A 21,745-nucleotide genomic window follows, 5' to 3' on the forward strand; every position below is an offset into this window, starting at 1 on the left:
AGGAACAGCACCTCATCTTCCGACTAGGTACTTTACAGCCTTCCGGACTGAATATTGAGATCAACAACTTCAGATCATGAACTCTCTCCTCCATCCTCACCCCCTTTCTGACCCCCTTTTTTCTTATTCATTTTTATTTTTATTTATTTATCCCCCAATTATTTTCATTATTATTATTTTTTAAATTTATTTTTATTCATTGTTTTATCCCCAGCCTTTAGCCTATTTCCCACTGCCATCCCCCACCCCACCCCACCCACTAGGGCCATCTGTCACTTTCCAGAGTGCTTACCCTGATCCGGCCATTATCACATTCTGCTTTCTGCTCTTAATGTCACCATTGGCACCTCCTTTAGCCAGTACCACCATCATTAACACCCCTTTGACCTTTTGTTTATGACATCTTTTGCAATCTCTCCTTTGCCTCCATCTATCATCGGCCTTCTATCCAACTACACCTGTCCCACCCCCCTTAAACAGTATAAATTTCACCACATTTCTACTCTTTAGTTCTGATGAAGAGTTATCTGGACTCGAAACGTTAACTCTTCCTCTCTGCACAGATGCTGTCAGACCTGCTGAGTTTATCCAGCATTTTTTGTTTTTGTTTCAGATTTCCGGCATCCACAGTATTTTGCCTTTCTCTAGGAAAGCTTGTAATCCAAAGAGTCCTCTAGAAAACACAATAATTGCAAATAACTGTCAGAAAACCAACTCTCACCTAAACTCCTACCTGCTCACAGGGCCATGGCTCTGGCCAACTTTTAACCCACCCTGGATAGGGTTTCAATTAAAAACAGGATGGCCGCCTGGTCGTGTGGCCCATGCGCCAACCGCAAAATGGCACAGGCCATGTAAAACTTCAGCCAATTGCCATTTTAATGGGCTTAATTTCCTGTTTAATTGTTGGTGGGCATGCTTTTGACTCCCCCACACAGCTGCCGACTGTAATCTGGCGCGGTGGCTCGATGATGTTGGGACCTGTGCCTGACGTTTTCTTGCATAATTTCACATGAGGTCGGGTTGGCCTCGAGTCTAATCCTGCAATGTAAAATTCTGACCCTGAGTTCAAATCCCGCTAAAGCAGTGGTTGTAAATTAAATTCAATTGATTAATAAAATCTGGAATAAGAAGCTTGTCTCAGTAATGGTGACCATTAAACTACTGGGTTGCTGTAAAAACCCATCTGGTTCACTTTAGGGAAGGGGATCTGCCATCCTCACCTGGTCTGGCCTACACGTGACTTCAGAACCACAGCAATGTGGTTGACTCTTAAATGCCCTCTGAAATGCCTAGCAAGCCACTCAGTGTTCAAGAAGGCTGCTCAACACCACTGTATCAAGGGCAATTAGGGATGGGAAACAAATGCTGCCTTTGCCAGCAACATTCACAATGCATGAAAGAAAGAAAATTGGTTAGGGGATGTAATATATCATAACTGGTGACCATGTGCATGTGCAGGATTTCAGCTGTAGGTCTGCTTGGAGGGTTGTAATGCGACATTTCTGATTGGAAGCCTCATGGGTGTTACTGCACTAACCAAAAGAGGCATGTGCACCATCTCTCACACTGGAGGATGGAGATACATACAGTCCAATAGATATATCAGGTTACATTGCGTCTACAGCACAAAGTAGACCACTCAGCCCAACTGGTTAATGCCAGGTTTATGCTCCACACAAGCCTCCCCCCCACCCCTCTTCATCTCAACCTATCGGCTATACTTTCTATTCTTTTCTGCTTCATGTCCTTATCTAGATTCCCTACAAATACATCTATACTATTCACCTCAACTATTCCTTGGGGTAGCAAGTTCCATATTCTCACCACTCTCGGCATCAAAATGTTTCTCGTGAGTACTTATGGGCTTATTAGTGACTGCTAATATTTATGGCCCCCTAGTTTTTGGATCTCTTACAAGTGGAAACATCTCTTTATCTATCCCTTTCATTATTTTGAAGCCCTCTATCAGGTCGCCCCACAGCTTCTCTTTTCTAGAGAGAAGAGACCCATTTTGTTCAGTTCTTCCTGATGGGTATCACTTTGCATCTCTGGTATCCTTGTAAATCTTTTTTGCGCCTTCTCCAATGTTCCTATATCCAGAATTGTACACGCATTGTGGTCTAACCAAGGTCCTATACAAGGTTACCAATGACTTCCCTGATATTCAGTTCTACCCCTCTAGAAATAAACTCCAGTGCTGGGTTTGGTTTTCTTATGACCTTATTAACCTACATGGCTACTTTTAATGCTTTGTTTATCTGCAGCCTTGTGTATTTGCACCTCTATCCCATTGGGACTCTTATTATCCAAGCAGTACGTAACCTCCTTATTCGTCTCATCAGAATGCACCACATCACACTTATCAATATTGAAATGCATTTGTCAACTAAAATTCATTCTTCAAGTTTATTCATATGCATTGTTACTTTTAGTGACTTGTGCTCTTCCACTCCATTTAAAAACTTATTTCACCAGGAGAATGTGCCTCCCTTATTCTTCTGATGCACACAGAGCGGTATAATGGAGATTGTGACTGGCCACAGCTATACAGTGTGCTGCCTTTTGTCTCTCACGCCCCTGTCCCTTCCCATATTTGGTAAGTTCCCAGCACTGCACTCCGCAGATATTTTGGGAATGAAAGACTGGTTTTCGTGAGGAGTCGGGCCAAAAGGCAGTTTCCACAGAGAGACATACCTTTCTTTTCATACAGATCAATGTGATTGTGTCTGTGCCGTTCTATGCTGGATTCCTGACTGGTCCAGGTTAGTAGCTGGCATTGCTTGCTCTGGAGGTTGTAGTTGAAAGCTCTAAATGGGGAAAAGAGAGAAGATCAAGGCTATGTTTCCACCATCAAAAGGGGTTCCATAGAACCATAGAACCATAGAAAAGTTACAGCACAGAAGGAGGCCATTCGGCCCATCTTGTCCATGCCAGCCCGAGGGCACCCAGGTGCCCTTTCTAATCCCACCTTCCTGCACCCGGCCCATAGCCCTGCAGCTTATAGCACTTTAGGTACAGATCCAGGTACTTTTTAAAAGAGTTTAAAGTTTCTGCCTCTACCACCAACTTGGGCAGCGAATTCCAGACACCCACTACCCGCTGCGTAAAAAAGTTCTTCCTCATGTCCCCCCTACACCTTCTGCCACTTATCTTGAATCTATGTCCCCTGGTTCTAGAATTCTCCACCAAGGGAAACAATTTTATCCTGTCCACTCTATCTATTCCCCTCATAATTTTGTACACCTCAATCAAGTCACCTCTCAGCCTTCTTTGTTCTAAGGAAAATAACCCCAACCTATCCAATCTCTCCTCGTAGCTACACTTTTCTAACCCTGGCAACATTCTTGTAAACCTCCTCTGCACTCTCTCCAGAACGATTACGTCCTTCCTGTAATGTGGTGACCAGAACTGCACACAATACTCCAGTTGTAGCCTCACCAGTGTTTTATACAATTCCAACATTATATCCTTACTTTATATTCTAATTGTGTGGTTCCTACGGCTGTAAGTTTATCTTCTATTTTGAAACCTGTCCATTATGAGATAAAATTAAACAGAGCCTCAGGCTCCAGCTCCTACAATGCTTTGTTTTTTTTTTACTCAGGTTGGAGTTGGGCTCATTGTACCATCATGAAAATAATTAAATTAACGCAAGAAAATTTCCTTTGCCTTCATTTTACTTAAAGTTCTCCCCTTAACAATTTTTACTCCCTTTCTGCAGAGCTGGAGCACAGTGCCATCCCTATACTTGGTGCAGTTAGCCACTCATTCCATCTTGTTGGGAGCCTGTACTGAGGGGCAGCAAGATATTCACAGCCTGAACAGTACTGTACTTACCTGATGTCCCCACATGTCATGCCCATACACACACAGCACATCAACACTCACACTCTCTTACACACACTCACATGCATATGCACACACAAATACACCCACAGGGTACACTCACATTCATGTAATTCACACTCAGGCATACACCTCCATGCATTGCCCAGAAGGAAAAACCAGTTCAAAGTTTTAAAATCCCAGTAAAAATCAGTAATACTGGCACCAGTAACATTGCAGTTCCATTATAAGGTATACCAGACCAGTTTGGACAAGTTTTACTGGTACCTTTCATTTCCAAGTTTACTGGTTTTTCCTTCACACACGTCGACATACATGTCCACATGAGCACACACATTTGCACACATAATCACATCATCATAAACACAGACACACTAATGTCTCCATACAAAAACACACACACACGTGCATCAACATTGCCATGTACACACACTTTCACAACCACAATGGATCACACATACTCATGTGCCCACCCACAGAGATATCTGCATACACCCACACACAACCACATACACAGTGAAATACAGCTGACTTTCTATAACAGCAAAGACAAGGCCCATTACTGACTGTTCCCGTAACAGCCAATTACTAACTGGGTCTAATTCTAGGCATTCCATGGCAGGGCCTGGAATTGGAGTTGACCAGCTGACACGGGGAGTGAAATGGTTTAGAGATAGGAGTCAAAGAATAGGGATGCTGGATATGTACCGAAATTGGCAAGATATTAACTAGTGGTGTCCCTTGGGGATCTGGACTGGGGGCGTAACTTTTTTACTGTATTAATCAATGGCTTAAATGAAAGAATAGAGTCATAAATCCAAGCTTGCTGATGACACTAAGCTAACTAGCATAATAAATAATGCAGATGGGAATAGAAAGCTGTGAAGAGACATTGATAGAAAAAGTGAGTAGGAAAAACTTTGACCCAGCGACAGTGAAGGAACGGTGATATAGTTCCAAGTCAGGATAGTGAGTGGCTTGGAGGGATTCACCAGGATTAAAAGGATTAAAATATGAGTATAGCTTGAAAACACTAGTTTAGTATTCCCTTCAGTATAGAAGATTAAGGGATGATCTAATTGAGATTTCTAAGATGATTAAACGATAAGAAAGGATAGATAGAGAGAAACTACTTCCTGTGGTGGGAGTCCAGACGAGGGCACATAACCTTAAAGCTTGAGCTAGACCACTCAGAAGTAATGTCAGAAAACATTTCTTCACACAGAAGGTTGGAAATCTGGAACTTCCTCCTCAAAAAGCGTTGACGCTGAGGGCCAACTGAAAATTTAAAAACTGAGTTTGATAGATTTTTGTTAGGCAAGGGTATTAAAGGTCCATGGAAATAAAGTGGGTAAATGGAGTTAAGATACAGATCAATCACCATCTAGCTGAGTTGCTCTTGTGGAGATGGATACAATGGCCTCTTTCAATGCTGTAAACATTCTTGATTCTACGGTAATTAAATGGCAGAATGAGCTTGAGGGGGTGAATTGCCAAGCCTACACCTATGTTCTTACACTCTGTTACAATCCACAACTGGGAGCACAGATATTGTAATCTCCAACAATCTTGGGAGCCAGCAGCCAGAGCAACTGTCAGCAGTTGGTGGACAATCCATTAGTGCAGTCAATAGGGGAGAGAGATGCCATTTCCTGAGTGCAATCCATGGAGAGGAAACATGGCACCCATGGTTGCTAGGGACTGACAGGTCATATGGAAGCACGTGGAAAGGTCACAGAATGGAAAGATAACCATTCTTATGCCACCTCCACTTTGATTACTTCTTCTTGCTGGCCTACCCGAGCATCTCTGTGAGGTGTCATTCATTATTTCTCTTTTTGCCCAGAAACATCAATGGGTTTTCCAATGGGAACCCTGTGAGCTGAAGGTTGGGAATGAGAAGGGCAGATGTGCCCTCCCATGATACCCCTACCCCGACATCTCCTGAGATAGGTAAGATAATCTCAAATCAGCAGAAGTAGTGTTTGGTGGGATCGCCTGATCCCAGGAGAATTTGTACCAGGACACATCTGATGGTGTCACTACAACAACAACTTGCATTTATATGGGGCCTTTAACATCCCAAGTTGCTTCACAGAATAATAGAATTATACTGCACAAAGGAAGGCCCTTTGGCCCATCGTGTCTGCCTGTTTTGTTTCCATGGTGCTACCAATTTCTCCTTTCCAAGTAAATATCCAATTTCCTTTAGAAAGTTACTTTGAATCTGCTCCTACAAAGGGATATAATAAAGTAAAGAAATTGGCACCAAGCCAGGTATCAGGACAGGTGACCAAAAAGCTTGATTAAAGAGATCGGTTTTAAGGAGAGTCTTAAAGGAGAACAAAGAGAGAGCAGAGAGGCAGAGGGATTTAGGAAGCACATTCCAAAGCTGAGGGCCTAGGCAGCTGAAGGTACAGCTGCCAACAGAGTGTAAAAGAAGAGGGGAGATGGACAAGTGGGCAAAGTTGGAGGAATATTGCAGATATCGCACAGGGTTGTAGAGAAGATTACATAGATTGGGAAGGGCTAGGCCAAGGAGGGATTTGAAAATAAAGACGAGGGCTTTAAAGTTAAAGCCAGCGTAGGTTAACAAATGGAGTTCCAGGTGAGGGGTGAATGGTACGTGCAGTTAGGATATGAGCAGCTGAGTTTTGGACGGGCAGCCGAAGTTTTTGAAGTTTGAAATCTCTGCAATCGATCAAAGGGCTCAGCCCCATTTTCAAATATTTTTAGTATTTTCAAGTAACAACACAAGAGGTACAGACTTCAATAAAAGCAAAATACTGCAGATGCTGGAAATCTGAAACAAAAACAAAAATTGCTAGAAAAGCTCAGCAGGTCTGACAGCATCTGTGCAGAGAAAGACAGAGTTAACGTTTCGAGTCCATATGACTCTTCATCAGAACTAAAGAGAAGTAAAAATGTGGTATAATATATACTGTTGAAGGGGGGTGGGACAGGTGAAGCTGGATAGAAGGCCAGTGATAGTTGGAGGCAAAGGAGAGATTGCCAAAGATGTCATAAACAAAAGGTCAAAGGGGTGTTGATGGTGGTGATTCTGGCTAAAGGAGGTGCTACTGGTGATATTAAGAGTAGAAAGCAGGATTGGCCAGTGACAGATGGCCCTAGTGGGGGTGGGATGGGGGGAAGGGATGGTGTGGGAGCAAGGATCAAAATAGGCTAAAAGGTGGGGTAAAACAATGAATGGAAATACATTTAAAAGATAATAATAGAAATAGGTGGGGGGAAAAAAATATATAAAAATTAAAAAATAAACATTTGAAAAAAGAGGATCAAAATGGGGTGAGGATGGAGGAGAAAGTTCATGGTCTGGAGTTGTTGAACTCAGTGTTAAGTCCGGAAGGCTGTGAAGTGCCTAGTCGGAAGATGAGATGCTGTTTCTCCAGTTTGCGTTGAGCTTCACTGGAACATTGCAGCAGGCCAAGGACGGACATGTGGGCTTGAGAGCAGGGTGGTGTGTTGAAATGGCAAGCGACAGGGAGGCCTGGGTCATGCTTGTGGACTGAAGGTGTTCCACAAAGCAGTCACCCAGTCTGCGTTTGGTCTTTCCAATATAGAGGAGACCACATTGGGAGCAGCGAATGCAGTAGACTAAATTGAGGGAAGTGCAAGTGAAATGCTGCTTCACTTGAAAGGAGTGTTTGGGCCCTTGGACGGTGAGGAGGGGGGAAGTAAAGGGGCAGGTGTTGCACCTTCTGTGATTGCATGGGAAGGTGCTGTGAGAGGGGGTTGAGGTGTTGGGAGTGATGGAGGAGTGGACCAGGGTGTTCCTACAGAATGCTGAGAGTGGGGGTTGAAGGGAAGATGTGTTTGATGGTGGCATCATGCTGGATTTGGTGGAAATGGTGGAGGATGATCCTGTGAATGCGGAGGCTGGTGGGGTGAAAAGTGAGGACAAGAGGGACCTTATCATGGCTCTGGGAGGGAGAGGATGGTGTGAGAGTGGATGCGCGGGAAATGGGCCGGACACGGTTGAGGGCCCTGTCAACCACAGTGGGTGGGAAACCTCGGTTAAGGCAGAAGGAAGACATGTCAGAAGCGCCATTTTGGAAAGTGGCATCATCGGAACAGATGTGATGGAGGCGAAGGAACTGGGAGAATGGGATGGAGTCCTTACAAGAAGCGGGGTGTGTGGAGCGGTAGTGGTGGTAGCTGTGGAAGTCGGTAGGCTTGTAATGGATATTGGTGGACAGTCTATCACCAGAAATTGAGACAGAGAGGTCAAGGAAGGGAAGTGTCAGTGATGGACCATGTGAAAATGATGGAGGGGTGGAAATTGGAAGCAAAATTAATAAATTTTTCCAGGTCCAGACGAGAGCATGAAGCAGCACCGAAGCAGTCATCGATGTACCGGAGAAAGAGTTGTGGGAGGGGGCCTGAGTAGGACTGGAACAAGGAATGTTCCACATACCCCATAAAGAGACAAGCATAACTGGGGCCCATGCAGGTACCCATAGCCACACTTTTTGTTTGGAGGAAGTGCGATGAGTTTAAGGAGAAATTATTCAGTGAGAGAACAAGTTCAGCCAGATGGAGGAGAGTGGTGGTGGATGGGGATTGTTCGGGCCTCTGTTCAAGGAAGAAGCAGAGAGCCCTCAGACTATCCTGGTGGGGGATGGAGGTGTAGAGGGATTGGACGTCCATGGTGAAGAGGAAGCGGTTGGGGCCAGGGAACTGGAAATTGTTGATATGATGTAGGGCGTCAGAGGAATCGCGGATTTAGGTGGGAAGAGATTGGACAAGGGGAGAGAGAACGCAGTCAAGATAGGAAGAAATGAGTTCCATGGGGCAGGAACAGGCTGACACGATCGGTCTACTGGGACAGTCCTGTTTGTGGATTTTGGGGAGGAAGTAGAAGCGGGCTGTCCGAGGATGGGAGTCTATGAGGTTGGAAACTGAAGAGGGAAGATCTCCAGAGGAGATGAGGTCAGTGACAGTCCTGGAAACAATGGCTTGATGTTCGGTGGTGGGGTCATGGTCCAGGGGGAGTTAGGAGGAAGTGTCTGCGAGTTGGCGCTCAGCCTCTGCGAGGTAGAGGTCAGTACACCAGCCTCCACATTCAAAGGATCATCCTCTGCCATTTCTGCCAACTCCAGCATGATGCCACCACCAAACACATCTTCCCTTCACCCTCCCATGTTGACATTCCGTAGGGACCGTTACCTCCAGGACACCCTGGTCCACTCCACCATCACCCCCTACACCTCAACCCCCTCCCACAGCACCTTCTCATGCAACCGCAGAAGGTGCAACACCTGCCCCTTTACTTCCCCCCTCCTCACCGTCCAAGGGCCCAAACACTCCTTTCAAGTGAAGCAGCATTTCACTTGCAATTCCCTCAATTTAGTCGACTGCATTCGCTGCTCCCAATGCGGTCTCCTCTACATTGGAAAGACCAAACGCAGACTGGGTGACCGCTTTGTGGAACACCTTCGGTCAGTCCACAAGCATGTCCCAGACCTGCCTGTCGCTTGCCATTTTAACACATCACCCCGCTCTCATGCCCACATGTCCGTCCTTGGCCTGCTGCAATGTTCCAGTGAAGCTCAACGCAAACTGGAGGAACAGCACCTCATCTTCCGACTAGGCACTCTACAGCCTTCCGAACTGAATATTGAGTTCAACAACTTTAGATCATGAACTCGCTCCTCCATCCTCACCCCCTTTTTGACCCCCTTTTTTCAAATATTTATTTTTAAATTTTTATATTTTTTTCCCACCTATTTCTATTATTATTTTAAAATTTATTTCCATTCCTTGTTTTATCCCCACCTTTTCGCCTATTTCGATCTTTTTTCCCACACTGTCCCCTCCCCCCACCCCACCCCCACTAGGGCCATCTGTCACTTGCTCATCCTGCTTTCTACCCTTAATGTCACCATTAGCACCTCCTTTAGCCAAAATCACCACCATCAACACCCCTTTGACCTTTTGTTTATGACATCTTTTGCAATCTCTCCTTTGCCTCCACCTATCACTGGCCTTCTTTTCAGCTTCACCTGTCCCACCCCCCTTAAACAGTATAAATTTCATCACATTTTTACTTCTCTTTAGTTCTTATGAAGAGTCATATGGACTCGAAACGTTAACTCTGTCTTTCTCTGCACAGATGCTGTCAGATCTGCTGAGCTTTCCAGCAATTTTTGTTTTGGTACAGACTTCACTTTACTTAGTAATCTCTGAGACCAACCACAGCCCATCTCCATTCACTGTCTGGGCAAACTCCCTAACAATTTCAAGAAAGGACCCCAGAACAGGAAAATCAGCTGGTTTCAGGGGTTATGCCTCTGTGACAGGCAGAAATTGCATCATGTCAAAGCTCAATTCACCAACAGTGGAAAACCCAGTTCGATATCCAGAAATCCTGCCTTTACTGAGGTGTGCTGGTAAGATGGAGAGTGAATAACTCTGAGGGAGTCCCTATTCCCTACCTGCATTGGAGACTCCCAGTACACTGGCTAGCGCACTCCTCTTCTGAGAAAGGAACCTCTTGTGGCCAATAAAACGGGTACCGGAGCTGCACTCCTTTGGAGCGGTGGTAGTCGTTCAGAGGGCTCCGCTGACCTGAAAAAGAAAAAAGGTTACGGTTTAACTGAACCGCAACAAGTGGAGGCTCGACACATTGGACCGTCCATCAGGTGCTGGATGGGGCAGGGAAAGATCCAAACTGGAATTGGCCTTCACCTCAAATCAGAGGCAATGCAGATATCAGGATCAATGTAATCATGGGTACTAGAAATGTTCATCAGCCAATTACAGATGTTTGTATATAGGAATAATTTAAAAATGACGGGCAGGAAAATACCATCACATCACGACTACTGACCATGACTGAATAATGTAAAGCATGATAAGGTGTTTTACCTTCCCCAGACAGTAAAAGCTGAGGACAGTGCCTGAATTTAAAGAGGTAAATTCTAAACTAATCTGTGGAAACGATTTCAGTTCAGAAAACAAGTGGTAAATCCACGAGACAGACTCCCTTGGAAGATGCAAGAAGCAATTAGTATCAAGTCCTTCAAATGCAAATAAGACAAGGGGCGGGATTTTCCGGCCCTGTCCGCCGCTGGGATTATCCGGTCCCACCGAAAGTCAGTGGACTTGTGGCTGGGCTGCTGAATCTCCCATGGGGGGTCCCGCCACAATGGAGCAGGAAAATCCCAGCCAAGGTTTCTTTTGGAATATAACATCTTGGAATATGGTACATCAGTAATTTGAGACATGACATGTGGTAAGCGTAGCATACATGGGCGGAACAGGCAACTTTGGACCTAAAACTTTGCAACACTGAGGATTTCCTCATGTCATGACCAGGTCTGTTGTAAAATAAACAATAAGTATTACTTGCTATGATTAGTCAACAGCTCCATTATTGTTGTACAATTGTTGTATACTACCAGGATAGTAGGAGGATACTGCGAGTTGGTATGAAAACCAGACTTACCTCACAGTCAAGAGCAGGGGTCAGGAAGTCCAAGTCTTGACAGACCTCGGGGTTTCCACACATGCACAATTCAGAATCCTAAGCTCTTCAGGCTCAGGATGGGCCCAGCAGAAATGGAAAATGGCATGTAAACCTGGGTCATGTGACCAGGGGCAGAGCCCCATTTAAGACAGGAGTCCCAGACAGTGGACAGGGGAGGGAGAGATCCCAGTTAAGTTAAAAAGAGAGGAGCAAAGAAAAAGGCTCCAAGCAGAAAAAGGCCTCCAGTTAGCAAACTTTAAGTGGTGAGGGCTCGGGAGAAGCCCTGGTAATCTAAGAAGGCAACAGAAAGTTGGTGACTCCGTGCCCTGTGGAACTTTCTTCGGGGACCTCACCCTGTCCCCCTCCCTGTGTCCTGCTCCCTGGGGCCCCTTCCTCGGTAATGATGCTCCAGTTCAGGCCACCTGACCTGCAGTTTTATGCCATTTGTTTCTCGTTGCTTCTGCGCAAGCGCACAGGGGCGGTTACCAGCCCAATAGAAAGTCCCAGGTAGGGACAAAACTCATGGATCAGAAGGAGGCCCCAGCAGTCAAGTCAAAAGAAGGGAGCAGAGCAACGGGCTCCGAGTTAAAGAGAGAGCTGCGGGGAGCAGACTTGAAGCAAAGTGGGCTTGAGAGAAGCCCTGAAGATCTGAGGAGGCATCTGAAGGTTGGTGACTCCATGCTGCAGGCCACTAGGGCAAAGATGGTAACAGACACCAACTGCGTATGTGCGGCCATTTCCCAGCCAATGCATGCACAGAAAGCTCGAAGCCAGCTGAAACCTTCAGACCTCTGAGGTAATGATTCATGTTTTTTAACATTATTTTAACCAAAACATTATTAGTCCCTAACTAGATCTTACCAAAAACTTGGGGGTCTGATATAGAATCATAACAGAGTATATTGTAAAGGATGAGATTGATCTTAACGGAGCTATTTACAAAATACACTGATTAATTTCATGCAAAGCAGTTTGTTGCCAAGTTAAATGCTGTATTTTGTTGAAACTTTGGGTGGCAGGATGAAAAGAGAGACACCCTGTTGAAGCTTTTCATCTTGCACTCATCAGGTCAAATGCAAGAGTGCCAAATTTTAAACGTATGTAGGCCGTGCATCCCAATGGTTGGCTGATCGAATCAAATAACATGTTCCTCTGGCTGTTCACAATAGGCAGAGCACAGACCGTACTCAACCAACTCGTACTTGCAAAACCCAAAACAAACGCCTACTATTAGATGTGATTCCGTGATTGGGCAGCACTTGCTGAACAACCCTCAGTGTGTTAATAGCTACACTAACAACCTATTTAAGATAATCAGTTGAGCTCATAATGTGGCTCATTTACACTTGCAGGAAGCAACATTATCCATACGCAGGGACCTGTTCTCTGCAAACAAAAGGAATATGTTCAAGCCTTGTACCTTTTTTGAATTACCCAGAAGCATGGGGAGCCCATAGTTCCCCATTTCTTTCCCCATGGTAACGCTTCAGCCAATCAGTGTTGATTTGTCAACCAATCAGCACCCCTCTTCTCCTGTAGTATAAATTGTTGCGATCCTTTGAAATTTGGCATTCTTGTGTTTGTCCCGATGAGGTGAAAAGCTTCAGTAACATGTCTCTCATTTCAGCAAGTTTCAAGTTCTGTACTCCCAAGCAAATGAGAGACAGGCTGGTTTTATGTTTGAGTCACTGCTAAATTTAGGGAACCAGCTGACTAAATATTGACTTATTTTATTTACAATGTGTTAACACAACCTAGCCAACTGATCTCCAAAGTGTGGGGATATTTACTGGTAAGATATCAATTGTGTTCCTACATGTTCAAATTCCAGAAAGTGACAATAAACATAATGTGTCAGCAGATCTCATTATCAACTGCACATCAACACCACTCATGGATCTGTAAATCCCATTGTTTCACCCTTTCTTTGGAAGTTCCTTTTCCCAGAATATAAAAATCTTTCATGTTGTCCTTATGGCCAGCACTTTCTGGAAAAATAAACTTAATAATGTTGCCTTATTTATCTCGCCAGTTGTAACTATAATATCATGTCCCAGCTTATCTAACAATGCAAATTCCATTCACTCTGTACCTGCTTAGCTCATCCATTTCCATTTCAAATGCCTGTTTTTTTCACAATCTCTTTGATGATTTAAACCTTGCAGTCTGACTGTCCGCAGTTTAATTAAACTAGCCAAACACATAAAAACATTCAAACACAGCACAGCACCCCCACAAGTCTGCGTTAAAGTATCCCACAGTAATATTATGAAAAAAAATGATCTTTCCTTTACAACAGGAAACAAGGCAGCCAGTTTGTATGCAGAAAGCTCCCACAAACAGTAACATGATAATAATCAGATAACCTGTTTTTTTTTGGTGATGCTGGTTGAGGGATACTGGAGAAAACTCCCCTGCTGTCCTTCCAAATGCTGGCATGGGATCTTATAAGCCCACTTGAGAGAGCAGAATACGCTTTGGGCTAACATCTCATTGGAGGAATTAGGAAATACATCTTCATGCAAGAAGTGATAGAAGTGTAGAACTCCCTCCCACGAAAGTAGATATTAGCTCAACTAATAATTTCAGTCTGAGATTGATAACTGTTTGCTAGCCAAGAGTGTTAAGGGATTTAGAGGCAAGGCTGGTGATAGAGCTAAGATACAGATCAAAGGTCATCTCAGTGAATGGTGGAACAGACTTGAGTATTTGAATGGACTCCTCCTGTTCCTATGTCCCTAATGCAATAAAAAGAAATGTTCCTTACAGGTGGCCAGCACAGATACAGGACCTGGGAGATGCAATTAAAAGGTGCAGTAGCATCACCCAGCATTAAGAAGGCTGAAACTGGGTGAATCAAATGTTCACTTACAGCTAGAAGTAGTTTGACATCCATGATGAAATGTACATCCACTTCCAAAGAGATAGGGCTCTGGGAACACAGCATTGGATAGCTGTAGCCAACTGGGCTCCAAAATAAGTGCTCACAGGTGTCCTTGATGAAGCAAACAAGCCAGGTTTAGATAAAGCAAAGCTTTCAGATTCACCTTTGGCTTACAGGAGAAGATATTCCCAGGGTGGGACTACCTGAACGGTTTTCATTCTTATCTATCCTATCATAGCCAGAGAATCTTCCACAATGTCTTCTCTTCCCGCTGCTGCATACCTGTGGAGACCACAAGGATCTCTCCATGGGCTCCTCCTATTTATTATCTATGTACAGCTCCTGAGCCACGTCATCCAAACCCACAACATCACACCCCACACTCAGTGCTACCTCACCATGACCTCTCCCAAATCCTCCACTGTCCCTGATTTGTCATTCTGCTTGTCCAGTGTTGGATGAGCAGAAATTTCCTCCAATTAAATATTGGGAAGACTGAAGCCATTATCTTCAGACCCCAGAAGAAACTCCATTCTGTCGCCATCTACTCTATCCCTCTCCCTATTCAAATTGAACTGAGGCTGAGCAGACTTTTGCAACCTTGATGTCCTCCATAACCCTGAGCTGAGTTTCTGACTTCCATATCCTCTTCATCCGAAAGACCATCCAATGTCCACCTTCATAACATTGTCCACATCCGTCCCTGCCTCAGCTCACTGGCTGGTGAAGATGTCAACCATAAATTTGTCACCTCGAGATTCAATTATTCCAACATTTTCCTGGGCAGTAACCCACCTTGCACTCTCCATAAACTGAACTCATCAAAATCTTTACTTCCAGTATCTTAACTGGCACCATGTCCTGTTCACCCAACATCCCTGACTCACTAACCCTCTACAACAAATACTGAAGCAAACATGGTAATCGAATTCCTCTGGAATGTACAGTGAGCGGGGCTTTAAAAACTGGGTGTGCCTAGCATAAGCAGGGGAATCTGGAGAAGCTGCTAATGGAGCAGTAAGATATTTCTCTCTCTCTCTCTCTCTCTTAAGTAAAGCCCCATCTCTACAGTCTAAAATTCCAGCACAAGAGATAATGTATGTCCATTGGGTAGAACCTCAGGGGAAACTCATCGATTTCTGGAAGGTGTATTACGGATTTTAAAAAAGGAAATTGTCTCCAACAAAAGCAGTGGACTTGGACTTCAATTCAACTCTGGGATTTCAAAGGAACCAGCTAACTTAAACCCGCCTCAAATTTCAACAATCTACACGTCAAGGACAAGCAAAGAACTTAACTGTATATTCTTTTAACTTTTTAATTGGACTATAACTTTCCTTACTTCTGATCTGTGTATGCGTGACCTCACGTCTTTTATTATTTTTCCCTCGAGTTTCATCACTAATAAACTAGCTCGCTCTTTGACTCAAGAAAACCTTGTGATTTGCCCCTTATTGTTCACTGCATAGATAGTAAAAAAAGACACTTGGGATTTGGAAAAGCCATCCTCAGGGAAAAGAAATTTAAAAACCCTTGTTGTGACCACCGAGGAGTCTGAATAGAGGGGAGTCAGTTCACCTCTCCTCACCTAGCCGTAACATGACGCTCCTGTGAAGTGCTTGGCACATTTTCTTACATTAAAGGCACTATATAAATGCAATTCGTTGTTGATGAAGGAAACTTGCATTGGCACTGCCCATAACTCAAAAGCCATTCCTATTCCTGGCAGCACGAGAGCTTCCGTGGCTCTCTTTCGACCAGATTGGCACTGCCAGTCATTCCACGTCAGAAATTTACAAACAGCTGCCAATGGGCAGACTCCACACATCTGCAACGTTTAAGTATCACAGAATCACAAAATCATAACAGCACAGAAGGAGGCCATTCGGCCCATCGTGTCTGCACTGGTTCTCCAAATGAGCATTACGACCTAGTGCCATTGCCCTGCCTTGTCCCCACACCCCTGCACGTTGTTTCTATTCAATAACCATCTAATGTCCTCTTGAATGCCTTGATTGAACTTGTCTCCATCACACTGCCAGGCAGTGCATTCCAGACCCAAACCATTTATTGTGTGAAGAAAAATTTCTCATGTCACACTTGCTTCTTTTGCAAATCACTATAAATCTGTGCCCTCTCGTTGTTGATCATTTTACAAGCGGGAATACTGCCCTGTCGGAATTCTGCCCTGACGGAATACTGCCCTGTCGGAATACTTCCCTGACGGAATACTGCCCTGACGGAATATGGCCTTGACGGAATACGGCCCTGACGGAATACTATCCTGACGGAATACTGCCCAGACGGAGTACTGCCGAGACAGAGTACTGCCCTGTCGGAATACTGTCCTGACAGAATACTGCCCTGATGGAATACTGCACTGTCGAAATACTGTCCTGACGGAATATTACCCTGACGGAATATTACCCTGACGGAATACTGCCCTGACGGAATACTGCCCTGACAGAATACTGCCCTGACAGAATACTGCCCTGAAAGAATACTGCCCTGACGGAGTACTGTCCTGACAGAATACTGTCCTGACAGAATATGACCCTGACGGAATACTGCCCTGATGGAGTACAGTTCTGACGGAATATTACCCTGACGGAATACTGTCCTGACGGAATATTACCCTGACGGAATACTGCCCTGACGGAATATTACCCTGACGGAATACTGCCCTGACAGAGTACAGTTCTGACGGAATATTACCCTGACGAAATACTGTCCTGACGGAGTACTGTTCTGACGGAATACTGCCCTGATGGAATACTACCCTGACGGAATACTGCCCTGACGGAGTACAGTTCTGACGGAATATTACCCTGATGGAATACTATCCTGACGGAATATTACCATGACAGAATACTGCCCTGACGGAGTACTGCTCTGACGGAATACTGCCCTGACGGAATACTACCCTGACGGAATATTGCCCTGACAGAATACTGCCCTGACAGAATACTGCCCTGAAAGAATACTGCCCTGACGGAGTACTGTCCTGACAGAATACTGTCCTGACAGAATATGACCCTGACAGAATACTGCCCTGATGGAGTACAGTTCTGACGGAATATTACCCTGACAGAATACTGCCCTGACAGAATACTGCCCTGACAGAATACTGCCCTGAAAGAATACTGCCCTGACGGAGTACTGTCCTGACAGAATACTGTCCTGACAGAATATGACCCTGACAGAATACTGCCCTGATGGAGTACAGTTCTGACGGAATATTACCCTGACGGAATACTGTCCTGACGGAATATTACCCTGACGGAATACTGCCCTGACGGAATATTACCCTGACGGAATACTGCCCTGACAGAGTACAGTTCTGACGGAATATTACCCTGACGAAATACTGTCCTGACGGAGTACTGTTCTGACGGAATACTGCCCTGATGGAATACTACCCTGACGGAATACTGCCCTGACGGAGTACAGTTCTGACGGAATATTACCCTGATGGAATACTATCCTGACGGAATATTACCATGACAGAATACTGCCCTGACGGAGTACTGCTCTGACGGAATACTGCCCTGACGGAATACTACCCTGACGGAATATTGCCCTGACAGAATACTGCCCTGACAGAATACTGCCCTGACAGAATACTGCCCTGACGGAGTACTGTCCTGACAGAATACTGTCCTGACAGAATATGACCCTGACAGAATACTGCCCTGATGGAGTACAGTTCTGACGGAATATTACCCTGACAGAATACTGCCCTGACAGAATACTGCCCTGACAGAATACTGCCCTGAAAGAATACTGCCCTGACGGAGTACTGTCCTGACAGAATACTGTCCTGACAGAATATGACCCTGACAGAATACTGCCCTGATGGAGTACAGTTCTGACGGAATATTACCCTGACGGAATACTGTCCTGACGGAATATTACCCTGACGGAATACTGCCCTGACGGAATATTACCCTGACGGAATACTGCCCTGACAGAGTACAGTTCTGACGGAATATTACCCTGACGAAATACTGTCCTGACGGAGTACTGTTCTGACGGAATACTGCCCTGATGGAATACTGCCCTGACAGAATACTGCCCTGACGGAATACAGCCCTGACAGAATACAGCCCTGACAGATTACTGTCCTGACGGAATACTGTCCTATCAGACTACTTTCCTGATAGAATATGGCTCGGTCAGAATACTGTTCTGACAGGATAATGTATTGCCTAAATACTGCCCTGACAGAATACTGCCCTGACGGAATATTACCATGACAGAATACTGCCCTGACGGAATATTGCCCTGTCGGAATACAGCCCTGACAGAATACTGCCCTGACAGAATACTGCTCTGACAGAATACTGCCCTGACGGAATACTGCCCTGTCAGAATTCTGCACTGTCGGGATAATGCCCTGTCGGAATACTGCCCTGTCGGAATTCTGCACTGTCGGGATAATGCCCTGTCGGAATACTGCCCTGTCGGAATTCTGCACTGTCGGGATAATGCCCTGTCGGAATACTTCATGTGGGAATTCTGCTCTGACGGAATACTGCCCTGTCGGAACACTGCCCTGATGGAAATCTGGGCCCTGATGGAACTCGGGGCTCGGTCGGAACTCGGGGACTGGTCGGAACTCGGGGACCGGTCGGAGCTCGGTGCCCGGTCGGAATTTGGGCCCCTGACCGAACTCGGGGCCCGGACGGAACTCGGGGCCTTGACGGAACTTGGGGCCCGGACGGAACTCGGGGCACTGACCGAATACTGCCCTGACCGAATACTGCCCTGAAAGAGTACGCCCCTTATAGAATATTGCCCTGAAAGAATACTGTCCAGAAAGAATACTGTCCTGTCGGAATACTGCCCTGTCGGATTACTGCCCTGATAGAGTACGGCCCTTATAGAATACTGCCCTGAAAGAATACTGTACTGACTGAATACTGCTCGGTCAGAATACTGCTCGGTCAGAATACTGCTTGGTCGGAATACTGCCAGGTCGGAATACTGCCCAGTTGGAACACTGCCCAATCGGAATACGGCCCTGACAGAATACTGCCCTGACGGAATACTGCCCTGACGGAATACTGCCCTGACGGAATACTGCCCAATCGGAATACGGCCCTGACAGAATACTGTCCTGACAGAATACTGCCCTGTCAGAATACTGCCTGGTCGGAATTCTGCCCTGACAGAATAGCGCCATGTTGTGACACCTACCGGACGGAAGGCTGCCTTGTCGGAATACTACACCGTTGGGAAATTGCCCTGTCAGAATACTGCCCTGTGGGAATACATCCCGGTCGGAATACTGCCCGGTCGGAACACTACCCGGTTGGAATTCTGCCCTGACGGAATACTGCCCTGACAGAATACTGCCCTGATGGAATACTGTCCTGTCAGAATACTGCCCTGATGGAATACTGTCCTGACGGAATACTGTCCTGATGGAATACTGTCCTGTCAGATTACTTTCCTGACAGAATACTGTCCTGACAGAATACTGCCCTGACGAAATACTGCCCTGATGGAATACTGTCCTGTCAGATTACTTTCCTGACAGAATACTGTCCTTTCCAAATACTATCCTGATGGAATACTGTCCTGACGGAATTCTGCCCTGTCAGAATACTGTCCTGACTGAATACTGCCCTGATAGAATACTGTCCTGACAGAATACTGTCCTGACGGAATACTGCCCTGAAGGAATACTGTCCTGACTGAATACTGTCCTGACTGAATACTGCCCTGACAGAATACTGCACTGTCGGAATACTGCCCTGTCAGAATACTGCCCTGTTGGAATACTGCCCTGTCAGAATACTGCCCTGTCGGAATACTGCCCTGACAGAATACTGCCCTGATAAAATACTGCCCTGACGGAATACTGCCCTGACAGAATACTGCCCTGACAGAATACTGCCCTGACAAAATACTGCCCTGTGGGAATACAACCCGGTCGGAATACTGCCCTGACGGAATACTGCCCGGTTGGAATTCTGCCCTGACGGAATACTGACGGAATACTGCCCTGACGGAATACTGCCATGACGGAATACTGTCCTTACAGAATACTGCCCTGACAGAATACTGCCCTGACAGAATACTGTCCTGACAGAATACTGCCCTTATAGAATACTGTCCTTACAGAATACTGTCCTGATAGAATACTGCCCTGACAGAATACTGCCCTGACAGAATACTGTCCTGTCAGAATACTGCCCTTATAGAATACTGCCCTGACGGAATACTGCCCTTTCAAAATATTGCCCTGACGGAATACTGCCCTTTCAGAATATTGCCCTGACAGAATACTGCCCTGTCAGGATACTGCCCTGACAGAATACTGTCCTGACAGAATACTGCCCTGTCGGAATACTGCTCTGTCAGAATACTGTCCTGATATATAACGGCCCTGTTGAAATACTGTGCTTACAGAATACAGCGCTGATAGAATACTTCCCTGTCGGAATACTACCCTGATAGCATTCTGTCCTGTCAGAATACTGCCCTGTTGGTATACTGCCCTGAAAGACTACAGTCCTGACAGTATACTGCCCTTACCGAATACTGCCCTGACCGAATATTGCCCTGTCAGAATACTGCCCTGACAGAATACTGCCTTGACAGAATACTGCCCTGACGGAATACTGCCCTGACGGAATACTGTCCTATCAGACTACTTTCCTGATACAATATGGCTTGTTCAGAATACTGTCCTGACAGAATAATGTATTGCCTAAATACTGCCCTGTCAGAATACTGCCCGGTCGGAATTCTGCCCTGATAGAATAGCGCTATGTTGTGACACCTACCGGACGGAAGGCTGCCTTGTCGGATTACTACACCGTTGGGAAATTGCCCTGTCAGAATACTGCCCTGTGGGAATACAACCCGGTCGGAAAACTGCCCGGTCGGAATACTACCCGGTTGGAATTCTGCCCTGACGGAATACTGCCCTGATGGAATACTGCCCTAACATAATACTGCCCTGGCGGAATGCTGCACTGTCGGGATAATGCGCTGTCGGAATACTGCTCGGTGGGAATTCTGCACTGACAGAATACTGCCCTGTCGGAATGCTGCCCTGTCAGAATGCTGCCCTGAAGGAATACTGACGGAATACTGCCCTGACGGAATACTGCCCTGACGGAATACTGCCCTGTCGGAATACTTCCTGACAGAATACTGCCTTGACAGAATACTGCGCTGTCGGAATACTGCCAGGTCCGAATACTGCCAGGTCGGAATTCTGCCCTGACAGAGACTGCCCTGACAGAATACTGCCCTGATGGAATACTGTCCAGACAGAATACTGTCCTGACGGAATTCTGCCATGTCGGAATACTGTCCTGACTGAATACTGCCCTGAAGGAATACTGCCCTGAAGGAATACTGCCCTGAAGGGATACTGCCCTGACGGAATATTGCCGTGACGGAATACTGTCCTGTCAGATTACTTTCCTGACAGGATACTGCCCTGACAGAATACTGCCCTGACAGAATACTGCCCTGACAGAATACTGTCCTTTCCAAATACTGCC

General features: G+C 45.7%; 1 protein-coding gene across 3 annotated transcripts in view; it reads right to left on the minus strand.

The window, feature by feature from the left end:
• Nucleotides 1-21,745, minus strand: part of mst1 (macrophage stimulating 1) — a 225,434-nt gene that overhangs the window by 97,531 nt on the left and 106,158 nt on the right. For all 3 annotated transcript variants that reach the window (XM_078543851.1, XM_078543850.1, XM_078543849.1), the window contains exons 2-3: nt 10,305-10,437; nt 2,698-2,810 (exon numbers count right to left, since the gene is read on the minus strand). In XM_078543851.1, coding sequence (XP_078399977.1) covers nt 2,698-2,810; nt 10,305-10,437 — 246 coding nt within the window. The remainder of the gene's footprint in view (nt 1-2,697; nt 2,811-10,304; nt 10,438-21,745) is intronic.

This window comes from Cetorhinus maximus, chromosome 6 (genome assembly GCF_964194155.1).
Source record: "Cetorhinus maximus chromosome 6, sCetMax3.hap1.1, whole genome shotgun sequence".
Classification (NCBI taxonomy): domain Eukaryota; kingdom Metazoa; phylum Chordata; class Chondrichthyes; order Lamniformes; family Cetorhinidae; genus Cetorhinus; species Cetorhinus maximus.